Consider the following 19127-nt stretch of genomic DNA (forward strand, 5'->3'; position numbering starts at 1 on the left):
CTTTCTTTTGTCTGATGGGGGAGAAATACACACATACATTCAGATTTTAAGTACAGCGATATCAGGAATTTATTTTACCGATCAGAACTAAATGAAGCTCACAGATCTTTCATAAAGAAATATACATTTAGTAATTCCTCCTCTAATTTTCTTCATTTGAACTGGTGTACACATTCAAGACTCCAACAAGTATATCCTTTAGGTCCCTTGTAAAATTTGAACTTTTGGTGCTAGCCTTTCCCAGGCACCATCTTTTCCCAACCACTGACATTTCTTTTCCAGTGGATTGTTTGTAGTGGACTTGTAAACTATGTCAGGACTTTTTGCCACAGAAAGTGATATTGAGACCTTTTAGATAGCAATTATAAATAATTAATTTTTCCTTCTATTTAAAAGATTCCCTGTATTTTTCCTCAGAGGAGCAAATTTCCAGCTGAGGGAGGAACTGACATTGTCTCTCACTCCAGTACCTCTGATCGACAATCCAGTTTGGGAAGCCCAGTGGCTGCTTTTATGAAGAAACCAAAATGTTAGGCATATTTCCCATTTATCTTCTTCCAGTTTGGTCTCAGAAAGTGCTTTAGAAGTAAAGGTTTTGAAAGTTCTGCACTACATGCTGGCAGCTGCAGTATAACTTAAAGATGGGCTTGAAGATCAATATAAGAAAGAACTCATTAAGATCTCGACTGTAAGCTAGGATTTTATATGTGCAATTAGTGTAATGTTTATGAAGTATTACATTTAATATGAAATGAAATATTTGCCTTTTGCAGCATGTTGTGATGGGTTTCATAGGGAAATATTCCGCTTCTCTTTTTGCCGAATCAGTTCAAGCTATACTTAATGAATATGAAATTAACATGAAAGTTAGATTTGCTAGAGACAAATTACTGTATTGCTTAAATGGTATGATGAAAATTCATTATGAAACCCATGAGTAATAGTTTACTGTCAAGAAAATTACATGTATAAACTGTTCCAACCAAAGAGAAACTTGGATCACAATAATATAAAGTCATGAGATTTCATGCTATTGCATGCGCCATATAATTTAATTGGAGAGTCTTGTTCTTGTAGTTTTACTAACTTGCACCCATTCTGGAAGCTTTCTCCATCAAAGTTAATTACACCAAAGTAAATGTACACTTCATAGCTCAAAAGTGCCATAGTCTCATTATGAACAGCTTCATTTGATGTGCACAAAACTTTATCTCTGTGTTTCAGTTGTTTGCTTTTAAAAGCAACTGCACAAGGATGTATTGCTGCTATAATAGGAAGCATGTTTAATAATCTAGTTTGCAGTTCTTGCCACCTGAATACTGCATGCTTTGTTTGAAAAAGAGCCATCTAACAATAGTTTTGAAGGGGTACTCTTTCTTGTTGATTGTCTGTTGTAAAGTCATAATGCAAAGTGTACATTCTTCCTAATATTCTCCCTAGCTTCCAGTGTCCCGATACATGCAATACATCATTATCACAAATTCCTAGGCTATATCATTTCATATAAATGCTACCAGTATTTGCATGTGTTTGTACTGTGAATGTTCTTTTTTCCCATTCACTTTCTAGTGTTCTTGAAATAAAGCATGCAACTCAGTAAAAAGTTATATATATATTTTCCCCTCCAATTGTTAAATTAATGGCCACTTCACATTTACCTGCATTGTTCAGGGAGCCACTTCCTGCATAGTATGTTCCCATGCAATTTTTATTGTTATATGGCACAAACCAGATGAACAGGACATATGCTGTTCCCACTCAAATGTTTTTCTCCCACTTGGCTGAGAAGTATTCACATGATTGACCTTGCCTATTTGATTCTTGGAATGTTCTATATTAAGTGCTCTCATTCAATGGAGTAAATATAAATTGGTCATTTCCACAACCTTTCACTTTCTCTAGTGCAACTTTTCTTATTGTTTTGTTTTTGCACAGGAACAATTAATCATCTCTTGAAACCTAGAAGTCAGCAACATTATTACCCTCCAAACAGATTTCTCTCTCTCTCTCTTTCTCCCTCTCTCTCTCTCCCTCCCCCCCTTTCAATAAAGCATAGAAAGCAGTCGTACTGGTTTAACATTGAATAATCATGCACCTCCGTGACCAAGAGGTTTTTTTTTAAATGATAACTTGGGGCTAGCGAAGAACTTTAAGCAAAATGAAATATGAAGAAAATGTTGTCCTGGAGATAACTGCCAGATTTTGAACCCGTGAATTTTTCTCTTTCTTGCTGTACAGAGTTGAAACTGTTTAATATTGTTTTCTGGCATTTGGTGATGATGGCCCAAAATAATATCCCTCATGGTCTGAATAACTCCTCTCAGTTATCCTAAGCATCACTCCATATTTCCCCATTGTCTTTTTTGCTCACTCCCAACTTTATCTCTTTCCATGCTGCCTCTTACACTTGGAACAGCTTCCCCGTCAACGTATGTAAAGCTCTCCTCCTTCAAAAAACAAAAACAAAACCAGTGTTGAAATCCACATGCTTAGGAGCATATTTCTTTTATTAACACCATAACATTCCCTGTGTTCTACTAGTTTATATGCTTCATTCTAATTTTTTTATATAGCATTTAAACTTTATAGGACAGAGAAGATGTCCTTTAGGTGATTTTTTAAAAATATATTTGATACTGAGAGCCAGCATGGTATAGCTGGTAAATAGTGGGGTAGGGGGAGGAGGCAGTAGACCCCAATTTAAATCTTGAACAAGTCATCAGAAGTCATTGATTTGCCTTAGAACAGGTATAATTTCTCATTTCATCTTTTTCCTCTTATAATATACAGATTAAAATGTTAACTAATTTATTATCAGGATTAACCTAACCCAGAATTTGCACGACCAAATTCTGTGTCCAAAGATAATTTCCCTATGTGGCCATTAATATTGATGGATTGATATTGATCATTCTCCAGAAAACTCTTTACTGTATGAGAGTTGGGAATTTAATTAGTTACGTACTGAGAAATCAGTTGGAGCATCTTCGTATCGTTCACATATTAACTCTGCCATCCCCAATTTCCCTTCCCAATTTGGAACTGAGAAGAGAGTTATAATGTTGCATAAACTTTGGGCTGATTGCCTATCACTACTCTGTCTCCTAGATTGGGAGCAAGTCTAATGACAAAACAGCAAAGCCATATTTGGTGGGTGAAGATATTGAATAAAAACACAGCAGTCTTTGACATTTGATAATTGATGTTATACCATTTGTAACATCCATCAATTTTATTATACTGAATTTGTTTTAGGGACAATTATTCTCTTCATTTCTTGATAATCTATATCAATAATATTTTAAGGATTTTTTGCTAAGTAAAATATTCATTTGTTGAAAGGATGTTGTTATGCATTGACTTTTCCTATTTTTATTATGGTTACATACCAATTTAATTGGAGAAAAAAGTAAGCAAGAGCAATGAGCATTTGCAGTACTGCCATTTGTTTTTCTATTGATCTTTCAACAAGACAAACAATACTTGTTTTGGCTTTAATTCATTATTAATGCACGGGGCTCTTTTCTATGTATTTAATTAGCAACATGTGGTAAGCAATAATTGAAATAAATTTACTTTTCAACATTACTTTTATGGAAGTTATAGGTTGGAGTCCTTTGGATTCCTTTTCTATAAAGACTCTATATTGTGGATAACTTGTGCTTCTTCACTTCAGTCCTTAAGAATGATATTTAGTACTTGAAATCTCAATGGTATATGAAAGCCACACTTTTCCCCTGGTTTTATTTAGATCTGGTGCAAATGTAATTCAGACTTTTTGCTAACCATAATTTGCAAATTAGCCCCAAATTGACATTTTTCTTCTCATTACCCATTCACACTTTCATATACATTTTCCCATCCCTTTCCTTGACAGTTTTAATAAAGTTCTGCATTACATTTGTCATGAATAGTAACCATCTAGTTGTGGTGTCCTTGATGTTCTTTCAGTTTGGTTGTTTGCCTGCAAATGTTCCACTATCTAACTAGGTAACACCATCAGTGCAACTGGGTGCAGGGTTTGATTCTTGTTTATATACATTGCTTGCCCTGCCAGTTTTGGTAAGGATGTGGTTTTCTACTTGATAATTCCATGATTATTGTTTGATTGTTTCTCTGGTGTTAACCCTTGCTTATCTGGGTGGTGGCTCCTGGAGAAAATGTATTCTTTTTTCTTCTTCATTTTTTGTCTCTTTTGAGTGGTGAATAAATATGATTTGCTACTTTTCTATGTGACTGTTGATTGCTAAGTTGTTTGAATACCAAACTTCCAAGAATTTCCTTGTGTTTTTGAATTTAGTTTGGTCTAGGATGCTCATAGTTTCCCAGTTGAAATTATGGTTGACTCTATTCCATGTGAGATTATGGGATTGCATCTTCTGATTGCTAGTTGGTACTCATGGATACTCTCTGCTAAACTTCTACCTATCTGCCCTACATAATGACTGTTACAGTCTTTTTATACTCTTTGTTGTAGATGACTTTTATCTCATGTAACTGGGTCTTTTTGTTTACTTAAAAAGTTTTGCAAAGCTTTGGTTGTTTTGTGTGCTATAATAATGTTGTGTAGTAACTGTGTTGCTTATTTCTGAATTTTTTTATATATGTGGTAGCATTATCTTTTTCATAGTTTGTGTTGGTTGTGCGTTAGTGAGTTGAGTGGTGATGCACATTTCTATAAAGTTATCTATATATATAAAAAGCGAAATACCACACATGCATCATCATTAAATCTCTAGAACCGTAAAGCCTACAAACTTGAAATTTGGCACATATGTTCCTCTTGGCTTCTAGGTGCTCTCTAATGACCATCAGATCATCAGTATTCCTTAACATGCGTCAATGCTAAAGAGTTAGACGTTCTACTCCCCGTTCCCCTTGCTAGACCGGGCGTGGGCATGGCCAGCATGTGACTTTTCCAGCCTGTGGACTTTATGTGTCAATTTATCAAGACAATCACATAGTTTCATAGTGAAACACAGGTATTCAGCTAGTGTGGATATAAAATTGTCTGGAATAGATTATATAGGTGGTCTGTTTTATTTCTTTGGTGCCCTGGATTGCTACAGTGCATTTGTACTTATTTGAGTAATATTTTTACATAGGTTCTCTTGTGGGAGGTTGAGCAGTTACTTTAGTAATGCAGCACTTGGTTAGTAAGGTTGGTTTTTGGAAGTAGTATTTCCAATGTGCTACTTATTTTCTCTGCTGATATGGATATGCAAGATGGGTAGTGTATTATTGTTTTCTTGTTCACTTGTGAATTTTATTCCTTTGAATATGTTGATGAATTCATGTCTTTTCTAATTTTTTCTTTTTTATCATGAGGAAGATTCTATACTTTTGGTATATCTGGGAGTGCTATAGTGTTTAGACACTGAATTGTGGTCTCTGCTATAAGTCTTGACAGTGGTGATCCAATGGGTGTTTCTCAGATTTCCTGGCATATTAGTTTATCAAACTGAAAATAGATAGTAAGCAAAGGTTGATGAGGTCCATGATTCTGGTATTTCAATCTTAGTATATTTGACTAGGTTAGGTATGTTGAGTTATACTTCTGCCATGGATTCTTTCACTGATTCTGGATTTATGGATGTAAAGAATGCTGGGACATGGAATGAAACCATAATTTCATCATCTATTTTAGGTATTTCATTTTCTGAAGGCACTGTAGTGGGGGAGTCGATGAAATATTTGCTTCCCTCTGGGAGGTGTAAACTCTTTTGTACATTCTTTGGCTGTGTTTCGTGTTAGGATTCCTGGTAATTACACAGTTGGACCAAGTGATGTCGGGGTTATATATTTTGGGGCATTCTGCCACAATGCAAGCAAACAACCAAGCTCAGAGAGCACCAGAACATCATTCAACCTTGAGCTACATATGTTTTCTTCTAATGGAACCATATAATCCAACCATCTATTGGAATTTGAAATAAGTGTATAGAATCTTATCTGATCCTCATCCATAGATGATTTGGTCGTAGCAGCATCTATTCAGATGTAAAACTGAATTTAATTTTAAAGTGACCTATTCAACAGGATTTTATGCTAGAGACAGAATGAAGAATGGGTGTTGCTGGGTTTGTTTCCAGTTTGAAAATTTCATTTTGGAAAAGCTCCAGATATTTCTACATTGGAGTTCACAAGTAAAGGAGAGATATTCACAGAAGAGTGAAGAGACTGCATCTTGTTATCCAATGTTTCCTAGTTCAGTTTTTGCACTGGAAAAATCGTTCTAGTTTACTACATTATAATGTATGGATCATCTTAAATTCAAATTTTCTGTTAGTATTGATGAGTTGCCAACGTTTTTTTTTCTAAATATCTAGAAAAAATATGCATTACTGTTTTCATACCCTGGAGAGCCCATTTCTGATCTGAAAAGGGTACCCTGTGTTTGAAATGGATTTTGAATGCAAGATCAGTCAAAAGCCTAGCTTTCTCAAACTTTCAGACCACACTGAATGGGAATCCTGGAAATTGTAATCTAACATGCCTAGTGAGCAGTAGCTTGAGAAGTTTGAACCAAAGGAAAGTTTAGGTACAGTATTTAGGGCCCCATGGACTTCATTGCTCCTGTTTTCATTTTGTTTTAGTGTCAATTTCCTTTCTTATTCCAATTACTGACAAATGTTCAAAAAAAAAAATCCTGATCTGTATTGCTTAATCATCAACCTGTAAGGTAAGCAAAGCCAATAGGCAAATTTGTTGTATTTCTGAAATTTGTTCCAGATGCGGTCCAGAAAATATTTCACAGCTTTTAAGTCTTTAGTTTTGTTTTTTTTAAAGGTATTGGGTGGGCATTATCCTAAACTGATTTTAGATCTATAAGATAATTTCGTGAATGTCAGTGAAGAGCAAGGAAAAACCCCTGTTTCAGTCCATGTACTTTTAAAGCTGAGGCAACAATGTGATGTTTCATTGTTACATTTTCTTTAATGTTAGTTATAAAAAGTTCATGCTTAATTCCAATTTTAGATTTCAAAATTAAAAGGCTTTCATCTTTTGCAATTATTTTGTGGGATTTTTTTTTTTTTACATGATGCTTTCATGTTTGTGTTCTTTTTTGTTTCCAGCATATTATCAAGTTTCACCGTGCCTCAAAAGCAAACAAAAAACCCATGCAACTGCCAAGATCTATGGTCAAATCACTACTTTATCAGATTCTTGATGGAATCCATTATCTCCATGCAAACTGGGTGCTTCACAGAGACTTAGTAAGTGCTGTGACTTTAACTGCCTACAAATAGACAGTTATATTTGTATTTCTTGAAAAGTAGATAAAAATGAAAAATATTAATCTCATGGATTACTACACTTCTTTCTGAAAGTTTTACCATATTTACCCAATAACAGGATGAGCCAGATTGTAAAGGTGCTCATTTCAAAGATAATGCAGAATATATAGAGAAATCCCATGGAGTTCCAAGCTTGTCATCCTAGGTTTGCCAGCTTCAGTTGAAACCAGTCCTAGAGTGTTTCTCCTTCCAATATTTGTAAGCAGTTGATAGACAGGCAAGCAGTTGGCCAGAAGCCACACTTAAAAATAGCAGAGAGGAACAGCAACAATAACAAAAGATACAACAAAAGAACAACTTTTAAAAATCTATGTAAAAATTAAATATTTCATTTATCAAATTAACTGATCCCCTCTCCCTACATATCAACTATTATGTCCCAAACATAGCAGAAATAGCAAAAAAAGAAAACAGAATGGAATGAGGTGAGGGAGAAAATAGATATAAATGGGAAAGGACAGGAAGGACAAAGCTAGAGATGAGGTGAGAAGAAATAATTAGCAGAGAAGAAAAGAAAAGTCCTCTTTAGTAATTTCAGAAAAGGGCTAATCTTCAAAGTCGCCCATACTTTTCAGCAGTGATGCCTGCAACCATTTCAATCCCCTGCCATGTTTGTTTTTAGCAGCCTGTATATCTGGAGTAAAATATTGTCTCTCTATCAGTAAAAAATTGGTGAATAACTTTTAGAAATTGACTGATAATCTTCACAGTGCTTTACAGTCCTCTTTAAATGATTTAGAGAGTCAGCATATTGCCCCCAACAATCTGGGTCCTCATTTTACCAACCTTGAAAGGATTGAAGGCTGAGTCAACCTTGAGCCAGTGAGAATCGACCTGCTGAACTGCTGGCAATCTACAGTCAGCAGAATTAGCCTGCAATGCTACATTCTAATCACTGCACTCCATGGGTCATTTTAATGACAACTTAGGATATTTTTACTTTTTAAAACTGTTTTAAAACTGTCCTGTAGAATATATTATAACACTTAAAAACAGCTATAGAGTCTGCTACATTTTACAATGGAAGATACTGTATTAAAATATAATAGGGCTATTGTATTTTTCTACCATTATAAAAACTATAGCTATCATTTTGTTGAAATTCTCTCAACATTTCACAAAGTTTAAAGTTTATTTCTATTGGTGACATAATTCTACATCAGATTAAATGATTCCTTAATAATATTGAAAATATTGTCAAAAAATAAACTTAAAATAATCCTGCGTTGATTCTGCATGAGAACAGAGGGAAATTCTGGCAGCTTTCAAGATTCTATTATTGTATCCTATAATGATAAAGTAAAATATCATTAGTTCTTGTAGAGACTATTTCTTGACCTGAGCTACCTTGAAGGATTCGTAGGGTTGTAGTGTTTTGGGTATAGAAACAAATACAATTCCATTCAAAACAGAAAAGACCATTAAAAGAAAATTAGTTAAATATAATTATTAAAAATTATTAAATTAAAATTGTTAAATTATTAAATTTTAATTTTAATGCTTAAAAAAGATGAGACTTTTCTTGAGTTTTCTGTTCTTTAAAGAACTACTGGAATAATTAACATTATTATAAGGCCTTGTGTCTTTGAGCTACCTTCTCAATCCGATGTTAAATGATATCCAATTGTATACCCTGAAACAGTTACACTGCTGTCTAGGAATATTATAGTATTGGTAGAACAAGTAAATAGGGAGTGGGCAAATGGGAGTTGCCTTTGAGTTCAGTAGGAAGAACTTTAACAATTTTCCTTCTAATGCAGCCTGTTTTAGCTACCGTGTTTTTCAGAGTATAAGATGCAGCAAGGTTTTGAAGATAATTTTTTAAAAAAAAAAAGTTTTGGCACTCTGCAAACCTCCCTAAAACGGTCCGTTTTTTGTAAAAATTGGCGCATTTTTTTTTTAAAAAAAGGGCATGAATAACCCTTAGGAGGCTTATAGAGTGCCCGGGGGGGCCAAAAATGAGCAAAAACCGGCCTGTTTTTTGTCAAAAAAAGGCATGGATAGACTTTAGGAAGCTTATAGAGTGCTGCTGGGGGCTGGGGGGCAAAAAACGAGATGTTTTTCGCTCATTTCTGCCCTCCCAGCCCACAGGAGTTCTCTGAAAATCTTCTAAAAGCTATGCACGGCCATTTTGGTGAAGGGGATCGAGTTTTGGAAGACAAAAAATGCTGTATTCATTGTATGAAACGCACCCAGATTTTCAGCCTCTTTTTTTTTAAGGGAAAAAGGTGCATCTTATACTCTGAAAAATACGGTAACTTAAAGTCTGCAAAAGAAACAAGAGAAAATATAAGCCATGACTATTACTGCTTTAAGAAGCAGGGAGGTTTTAGTTGTGACCTGTAGTGTTTGTGGCAAGTTTGTTCTCCTGCTCGAGAACAACTTGCAATCATTGAAAAAAAAGCACAAACCTATTAGAAAGCAAAAGTCCTGTAGAATGTCAAGACCTTGAGGCTGAAACATTCCTTAAGTTCTGATAAATGAGATTGTGTTTGGAAGAGACTTAGGCAGACGCTTCCCATGATGCACTGAGGTGTAAAAGGGAAAAGAGATAAAGCACAATAAGGCTTGTAAGATTCTGATACTATATTCTTTCTCAATAAAGTATATCTCTACTCTTCCTATGGAGTTGGCTTTCTGATCTGACCTATCTTGTAGGGCTGACATGGCCATCCTTCAGTTCATAAAAGAGGTACAATGCTTTTTAAGGAAATCAAGAAGAGTGCTATAACAGGGATTCTTTAAAGGAAGACAAAGAAATAAGCCAGCTCTAATAATTGAAACAAGAGTCACAGAAGGTACTTTGTACCTTTGGAGCTCAGAAATAGTTTTTAGGCCTTTGGAGGATAAATTGGTTTAGGGTAGGGTGTCAAACTGATGGCCAATGGGCCGGATGCGTCACATGCAGGCCACACCCACCTCATTTCTGCAAATGGGAAAAAAACTTATGAAATGTCACATAATGGCAACATGACACCGCGAGTTTGACACCCGTGATTTAGAGCCTTTGGGAGAAGAAAAAAGGCTGGGATTAGGAGAGATGATTGTAGAATCTTAAAGAACAGGGGGGATACAAATAAACCCTTCAAGAAGAGCCTCCTTGTTTTGGTAAATCATGACTCACTACTAGGAAGAACAAAAACAGAAGTGTGTTCACTGAAACTAATAAAACTTTTTATACTAGTTCCTAATACTGAAATTGTACCAGTTACCTGGTATCTGTTTCTTCAAGTCATGCTCATTGCTCTCTATGGTAAATAATAACTTAAGTTTTAATCTGAAATAGGCGCTGCTGATTGTAGTAGCAGTTTCTGTATGTCTACTCAGTATAAATTAATACAATATTTTTTCCTTTGAAATAGCTTTGGTTTATTTAATGTAAATGTTATTTTGACCCTTTAGAAAGGCTATGGTGGAAATAAAAATCGTAGCATAGGAGAAACAAATTAGACAGTCCTTTACAAAGACTACATCTTATAGGGCAGTGATGGTGAACCTTTTTTGGCTTGCATGTCATAAGTAGAGGGGGAGTACAGGGGGATCGTGCATGGGCGTGCCACACCCATAATGCAATGTGTGACCCCCCCAGTGCGCATGCGTGCATGACAGGCACTCCCCCCATTTATTGCATGCTTTTTTCACCCTCCCCAGGCTCCAGAGGCTTTATAGGCGCCTGAGGAGGGCAAAAACAGACTCTCCTGTTCCCTGGGAGGCCCTCTGGAGCTTTCAGGGACCTTCAGGAGACTTCCCTGGAGGCTCCAGAGGACTAAAAACGACCAAACCGGACGTCCGTTCCTGAACTTCTGGTTTGCCCACAGGGCCAGTTTTTTGCACTCCGGAGGCTTCAGGGAAGCTTTTAAAGCCTCTGGAGGGCCTCTGGGGGGGGGGGGAGGCTGTTTTTGCCCTCCCCAGGCTCCTATAAAGCCTCTGCAATCTGGGGAGGGTGAAAAATGGCTTTTAAAAAGGCTGAACTCAGCTGGCCAGCATGCACATGTGTGCTGACCAGCTGACAGGGCAACACCTGGCGTGACAAATGGCTTCGCGTGCCACCTGTGGCATCCATGCCATAGGTTCGCCATCCCAGTTATAGGGGATCCATCTATTATCTCAGCATAATGTATCTATATAAAGATGGATGATGAAATGTATGCAGTAGGCAATTCATTCATTAGGAACCTAGATGAATTGTGATAAGCATTTTTTTTTAAAAAAATGGTTAGCTTATCTCATATCATAGTCATGACTTAATAGCAGGGAGGAAGGTCTTCTAGTTGTGGCCTATACTGACATCAACAGTATTTGAAAATATAATCTTGAAGTTGTAAACAATTGCTTTTTGAAAAGCATTAGCTTACATTACTTAATGTCTAGGAACACCATGAGCCACGGTGGCACAGTGGTTAGAGTGCAGTACTGTAGGCTACTTCTGCTGACTGCCAGCTGACTGCAATTTGGCAGTTCAAATCTCACCAGGCTCAAGTTGACTCAGCCTTCCATCCTTCCCAGGTGGGTAAAATGAAGACCCAGATTGTTGGGGGCAATATGTTGGCTCTGTAAACCGCTTAGAGGGGGCTATAAAGCACTGTAAAGAGGTATATAAGTGCTATTGCTAAACAGTATTCCAAGATAATAAGAGTACTGAAGTCAAGGATTTTTTTTGAATTCAAAGTCCTAGGCTGACTGCATACCCAGATTAGAAATTGGATCCTCACAGGGAAAAATGTTGTTCTTGTTCAGCCCTGTCTGAGCAACGAAGTCTTCCTATATCTTTCGCTGGTGTTCTTTTCGTACTCTCTTTGGTTCTGTCTCCTGGTTTGTCCTTTTGTCCTGAGTTGTTCTTTGGTCCTATCCTGCTTCATCTCTTCCCATCTTTCTACACATTTCTGAGCTGAAATTGAAAAATCTGAAACAAGTGATAAGTGGAAGGGCTACCCAATTGTACTTTAAAGTTGCTCCCTTCATAAGCTCATGGCTATGTATTATTTCTGAAGTGAAATCTCATGACAGCTTTTGTTCTGGATAACAACCTTATCAGAACCTTTTATTTAAAGTAGGTGTTCTGTGAGTGCAGCTAATTTTTAGCTTGCTGCCTCATGACCATTCCAACTCAACTGATAGCGCAGAACTGTTTTCCTTGCCTTCTCAATCCAATGGCAAAACATCATTTCACACTTGAACAGTAGGACAGCAAAAACTATGCTAATCTCTTGGTTTATCCTTCCTACTGTGCTGAGATTCCATTTGCAATCATTTTATGAACGTTGTTTATATCTTCTGGATAAAATATGTCCTTCAAGGGACATTTTGAAGAGCATATTTAGAATTCTGCTATGACACAATGTTGCTGACTGTATTTTAACAATTTTCAGAATAGCAGGCACAGATTGTGAACAAATCCCACTGTTTTTACTAGAGTATCGTGGTACTATTGTTACAATATTTAAAAAAAGTTCTAAAATATGCAATTTCTATGAGAATACCTTAATTTCTTAACATTTCTTTTTTTTTTCATCAAACAATTGCCACATATTGTTTGGTGGGAAAAAAAGATTTCTCTCTTGCTTACCATTTTAAGTTACAAAGAAGTTTCCTTTGAGACACTCCCCCCCCCACCAATTGCAGGCAGAAATAAAAAGACACAAATTCTTCAGGCTACCCCTATAAATAATGAGGTCACATTCTTGCCCTTCTCCTTTCTTTTATTCCCCTCTCAAATCCTATTTTAGTTTAAAGCCATCAAGTTCAATCAGATGGTCAACTCATATATGTCACATATTTCAAGTATTATTTGTTAGAAAATATTTTTATTCTTTCTTAGAATTTGGACCTAGTTGAAATAAGATAATTTTTCTAAGTACTTCTCTTATTTAGACAAGCCTGACAAAACATCACATGGGCAGAATCACCACACATTATAAAATTGGGTTTTCACATTTCAAGCTTTGAACTGCTAGACTTAACCTTAAAATTTCACATTTACATATTCTATCATACTTTTCTTTTACAAGGATAATTCCCAAATAATTACATCAAGACTGTAGTGTTGCTGGCTGAGTCTAACTTTTATTTTTTTCCCATGCTGCTGTTTGTCATGCGCAAATAAACGAGTTATTGGTTTTCAAAAAGATCCAAGATGCAGATAAGTCTCCCCCTTTTAAAGAAATAATACACAGGTCTCTTTTCTGATTAACTCTTTCCTGATTTAATCACACAGGTTATCATAGCCAATCATGTAAAGACAAACTCAGCCTAATTAAGGGATCTGAACTATAACAGTTCCTAGAATAAACTGAAAAAGAATGTTACTCTGGAAATATTCATATTTTCTTTGACATTGAGACTACTGAAACTTTTTATGCCATTAATAAAGATGTTGATGTACCCAGCCCATCATATGATCAATATTTGTTTACTTTTATATTGTCTCCCTTATAAATTTATATTTCAGGTATGTGCAGTGATTCATTCTAACCAAGTAGTTCAGAAGACATGATACCCAGGTGGCAAGCCTTCCAGTATTTTACGAATCTTCTTCCTGTTATTTAAAACTGTGCCCCAAGGCTTTTCATTAAAGTTAACTACAGGATCAAAAGTGCAATGGATGCAAATGTACAAAGCCCATGAATGTTCTAATAAAAGCTCTCATTCGTTGTATAAAATACAAAATGATGCAAAGTGATACAAAAAAAGAGATGCTGTGGCTCTAGAAAGAGTGCAGAGAAGATCAACAAAGATGATAAGGCGTCTGGAGGCCAAACCATATAATGAACGATTGAAGGAACTAGATATGTCTAATACACAGTCCCAGTGTATTCTGTCAGCATGCACATTTGCACAATAATGATCACACAAGGCCTTATGTACAATGGATCTTGAAATCCAGTGCATTAAGTCCATGATACATTGACCATGTTAAAGCCAGTGGCTTAATTTATCAAATAATAATTGTGCCATGTTAAATAATCATATAACCATTATTGTTCATTCATTTTCATTGGCCAAGATTATGTTATCAGGATCTCTATTTTCAGGGATCTCTGTTACCCTGGTGTGAATTACTGAGTGTTTAAAACCTTTGTTTTTATTAGATTTTCTCTTTAGGAGAGGGTGTTTTCCTAATTTCAGTTCTAGTTTTTTGCAAGAATCTCAGCAATGTTTATACTTTTCAGTGTTAATTTACCATATAAATATTTTCACGTGCAATAACAAATCCTTGCAATATAGTTCCATAATATAATATATAAGGCAATACAATGCATTTTTTAAAATAAGAACGTGCCTGGACAACAGCACTATGCTAAAGAGAATGTTTTTCTCATGGGAATGTCAAGTTTCAAAAGAATTATATTCTAGATAAGCCTGGGAACAGTAAAAGTTACTAAAATGCTAGCATTCTGTTGTCCATTGTTTCTCTTATCACTTAATCGGGTGTGTTCCTCTCATTCAAAACTGCAGACAGTTTTACTTCTGTTTATTTTTACTGGCTCCCTTTTGACCTTCTCCATACTAAAAGAATTGATCACACTGAGTTGATGCAGTAGCAATGTTCATATGGATTGATTTCTTTTTTATGTTAAACGAGTTTTATTCAACAGCATGTCATAATTGCCTTTGCCCTCTCTTTCTCCTTGAGATGTTTATATTGTTTATGTCCACTAATCTGAATGGAATGATAACATAATCAATTCAGTATTTACAACTCCAAGGATTTTGCTTTAAATTGCAGCATGCATATATTTTCTCCATGGCAAATATTGTGCTATTTTTGATCTTGTTCATTCTGCATTATATCTTTACTGGATAGTCAAGCCCTATGTTTTAGTCTCAGTTGGGATCTCTTTGTTCAATTTTTATTCCTGATAATTTAAACATGAAATTCCAAAACTTTGTTTCTATAGCAACTAACGTGGCTTACTCTAGGGCCAACATTTTCTTTTAAGTAAGGGTGAAAACCAGCAAGACCCATCAGTAAGCAGAATGTTTACGGCTAACAGAATAAATTCCTTCACACTCTATTATACCCAAATGCCCGCAAATCTGCTTTCTGTACATTTAGGAGGACAGAAATAGAGGTCTCTCATACAAAACTGAATATGCCCTAATTTTGGTCATGAGTTTCCTAAAAGAATAACTATTTTGAATGAATTTAAATCTTCAGAATCAGATGAATTGCACAAACATATACCAGATTTGAATATATTTTTTCTTTTTTCGCAGTGAAGAGTTCACTGAGAGAAGACAATATTAGAAGTCACACTGGATCTGATTCCTTCTCGGTCAGGGGTCTCCAGCCTTATGGACTTCAACTCCCAGAATACCTGGCTGAGGAATTCTGAGAATTGAAGTCCACAAGTCTTAAAAGTTGCCAAGGTTAGAGAACCCTGTTCATCTTAGGTCATCTTAGTATCTATATTTCAATCTTCTTTCCATCTATATAATTATTTGTATATATTTCTATATATCTTTTGAGAACATTTACGTAGAGTTTGTCCTTGACTTATAACTGCCTACTGAGGCTCGACTTCCGGAGGCCAAACCCCCACCGTAGGGAGGAGGAACCGACCAGGTGGTTCCGCCCCAGGCGACTGATGGACCCTATGAGGTTCCAGACGGAGCTTGGGGTTATTCCTGATACCCTCGCCCACAGTTCGGCGGAGACTCTGGCTGCTGCCTGGCACTCGGCAGCATCGGAGTCTCTCGACCGGATTGCGCCACTACGGCCCCTCCGGGTCAGCGGATCCCGGAGACCCCCTTGGTTCACCGAGGAACTCCGGGAGATGAAGCGCCGGAGGAGATGCCTAGAGCACCGATGGAGGTCCGATAAGTCCGAATCGAACCGAGCAATGGTAACCACCTGCACCAAGGAATACACCAGGGCACTTAGGGCAGCGAAAAGATCTCATATAGCCACCTTGGTTGCGTCCGCTGAGTCCCGCCCAGCCGCCCTGTTTAAGATAACCCGCTCCCTATTAAATAAAAGGGAAGCGGGGGAACCCTTGCAGGGCAGAGCTGAGGATTATGCCCAATTCTTAGCGGACAAAATTGCTCGGTTTCGGTCGGACTTGGACTCCATCCCCGCAGTTCCAGCCGAGGCACAAGAGGATCAGGTGGAACATCTCTGGGTTGAGTTTCAGGATGTTACCCCCGGGGATGTGGACAAGGCCATGAGGGCTGTAAGTGCCTCCACCTGCGTACTGGATCCGTGTCCCTCATGGCTGGTTACTAACAGTAATGAGGTGACACGAGGCTGGATCCAGGCGGTTGTGACCGCCTCTCTTTGGGAGGGGAACTTCCCCGCCGCACTGAAAGCGGCGGTGGTGAGACCCCTCCTAAAGAAGCCATCTTTGGATCCAGCTGTTCTTAATAACTATCGCCCAGTCTCCAACCTTCCCTTCCTCGGGAAGGTTGTTGAGAAGGTGGTGGCCTTTCAGCTCCAACGGTCCTTGGAGGAAGCAAACTATCTTGACCCCTTCCAGTCAGGCTTCAGACCCGGTTACAGCACAGAAACCGCTTTGGTCGCATTGACCGATGATCTCTGGAGAGCCAGAGATGGAGGATTCTCCTCCATCCTGGTTCTCCTTGACCTCTCAGCGGCTTTCGATACCATCGACCATGGTATCCTTCTGCGACGACTGCGGGAGGTGGGAGTGGGAGGCACCGTGCTGCGGTGGTTCTCTTCCTACCTCTCGGACAGGTCGCAGTCGGTGTTAGTGGGGGGGCAGAGATCGTCCCCTAGGCCCCTAACATATGGGGTGCCTCAGGGCTCGGTCTTATCCCCCTACTATTCAACATCTACATGAAACCGCTGGGAGAGATCATCCGCAGGCACGGGATCAGATACCATCAATATGCGGACGATACTCAATTGTATCTGTCCGCCCCGTGCCAACTCAATGAAGCGGCAGACGTGATGAACCGAGGCCTGGAGGCTGTTATGGACTGGATGAGGGCTAACAAGCTTGTGCTCAACCCAGAAAAGACCGAGTGGCTGTTGTGTTTCCCTCCCAAAGATTCCACCAATATTCTATCTCTCAGGCTGGGGGGTCAAATTCTATACCCCTCAGAGAGGGTTCGCAACTTGGGAGTCCTCCTAGATCCACAGCTATCGTTTGACCATCACTTGATGGCTGTGGCTAGGGGGGCATTCGCCCAGGTTCGCCTGGTGCGCCAGTTGCGACCCTACCTGAATCGGGAGGCACTCATAACAGTCACTCGGGCCCTTGTGACCTCTAGGCTGGAATACTGCAATGTGCTCTACATGGGGCTGCCCTTGAAGAGCATCCGGCGTCTTCAGCTGGTACAGAACGCGGCCGCGCGAGCGATTGTGGGTGCACCGCGGTTCACCCACATTACACCTATCCTCCGCGAGCTGCGCTGGCTACCTGTCGATTTCCGGATGCGCTTCAAGGTGCTATTAGTCACCCATAAAGCCCTGCATGGTAGTGGATCTGGATACTTGAGAGACCGCCTTCTGCCAATTACCTCCCTGCGACCAATTAGATCACACAGATTGGGCCTCCTCCGTATTCCATCGGCCAGCCAGTGTCGGCTGGCAACCACAAGGAGGAGGGCCTTCTCAGTAGTAGCCCCGACCCTTTGGAACGAACTCCCCGTGGAGATTCGTACCCTCTCCACCGTCCAGGCCTTCCGCACAGCCTTGAAGAACTGGCTAGCCCGTCAGGCCTGGGGATGAAGATAGTTGCCCCTCCCGAATGATGAATGCATGTTGCCTATTGTTTTTATTATATGTGTCTATGTTACTGTTTGCATTTCCCCTTCCCTGATTTTATGTGAGCCGCCCTGAGTCCCCTCAGGGAAAAGGGCGGCCTACAAATTTCAATAAAATCAAAAAAAAAAAAAAAAAAATCAAATCAAACCATTCATTTAATTATCATTCAAAGTTACAACATCACTGGAAAAAGTGACTTATGACCGATTTCCCCACTTATGACCATTGCAGCACTCCATGGTCATGTGGTCTAAATTCACGAGCTTGGCCCCGAGGGTTTATTTATGACAGTTGCGCTATCCCAGGGTCATGTGATCACCATTTGTAGCCTTCCCAGTTAGCTTCTAACAAGCAGTCAGTGTGGGAAGCCAGATTTGCTTAATGATCAAATGATTCATTTAACAGCTGCAGTTATTCACTTAACAACTATGGCAAGAAAGATTGTAAAATGGGGCAAAACTCTCTTAACAACTGCCTTGGTTAACAATGGAAATTTTGGGCTTAATTGTGGTTGTTAGTTGAGGACGACCTGTAGATGATAGTATCTTAGAAATGTGGTCTCAAAAAACTATGTTTTCTCTAACAGTTTTGTCATACCAATTGATCAGCCTATTCGTCTTGTTTGGAGCACAAGCCCTGCAAGACTGAATATATAAGGAAGCATTCTTTGTCATTGCCCCCTTTTCTGAAATGCTGTCCTTTGCAAATGCACACCAGAGATCCAATAAAGCAGGAGTGTCAAACTCGATTTCATTGAGGCTGCATCAAGGCTGTGTTTGACCTCAAAGGGGGGGGGGGGGTGCAGGGAATAGGTGTGGCCAGGGAGTTGGCCAAGGTGAGCATGGCCAGGTTGACATCACTCGTCAAGGCTTCGTGTTTTGCCACAATGGCCTCCTGCAGCCCTCTACCAGCAAAAATGGAGCCCGGAGAGGCCACACGTGGCCTGCCCAGGTTCTGTTTTGGCCATGATGTGTTCCTGCAGCCCTCTGCTGGATGAGGCCCTCCCAAACTCCCTTTTTGCTGTCAGAGGCACGGCAGACTGGTCCTTCGCTGTTTCCAGGGTGTCCCTGTCGGCCAGATCTAAGCATCCTGCAGGCTGG

At 38.7% G+C, this 19127-nt stretch overlaps 1 protein-coding gene across 4 annotated transcripts in view; it reads left to right on the plus strand.

Annotated features, from left to right (window-relative positions):
* Nucleotides 1–19127, plus strand: part of CDK19 (cyclin dependent kinase 19) — a 92193-nt gene that overhangs the window by 41270 nt on the left and 31796 nt on the right. For all 4 annotated transcript variants that reach the window (XR_015697074.1, XM_087718646.1, XM_087718647.1 and 1 more), the window contains exon 5: nucleotides 7077–7217. Coding sequence is in view for 3 of the 4 variants with exons in the window: in XM_087718646.1 (XP_087574772.1) it covers nucleotides 7077–7217 (141 nt within the window). In the remaining variant the exon portion in view is untranslated. The remainder of the gene's footprint in view (nucleotides 1–7076; nucleotides 7218–19127) is intronic.

Source organism: Thamnophis sirtalis, unplaced genomic scaffold (genome assembly GCF_051295495.1).
Source record: "Thamnophis sirtalis isolate CommonGarterSnake01/CBP01778 unplaced genomic scaffold, rThaSir2_p1.2 scaffold_6, whole genome shotgun sequence".
Taxonomy (NCBI): domain Eukaryota; kingdom Metazoa; phylum Chordata; class Lepidosauria; order Squamata; family Natricidae; genus Thamnophis; species Thamnophis sirtalis.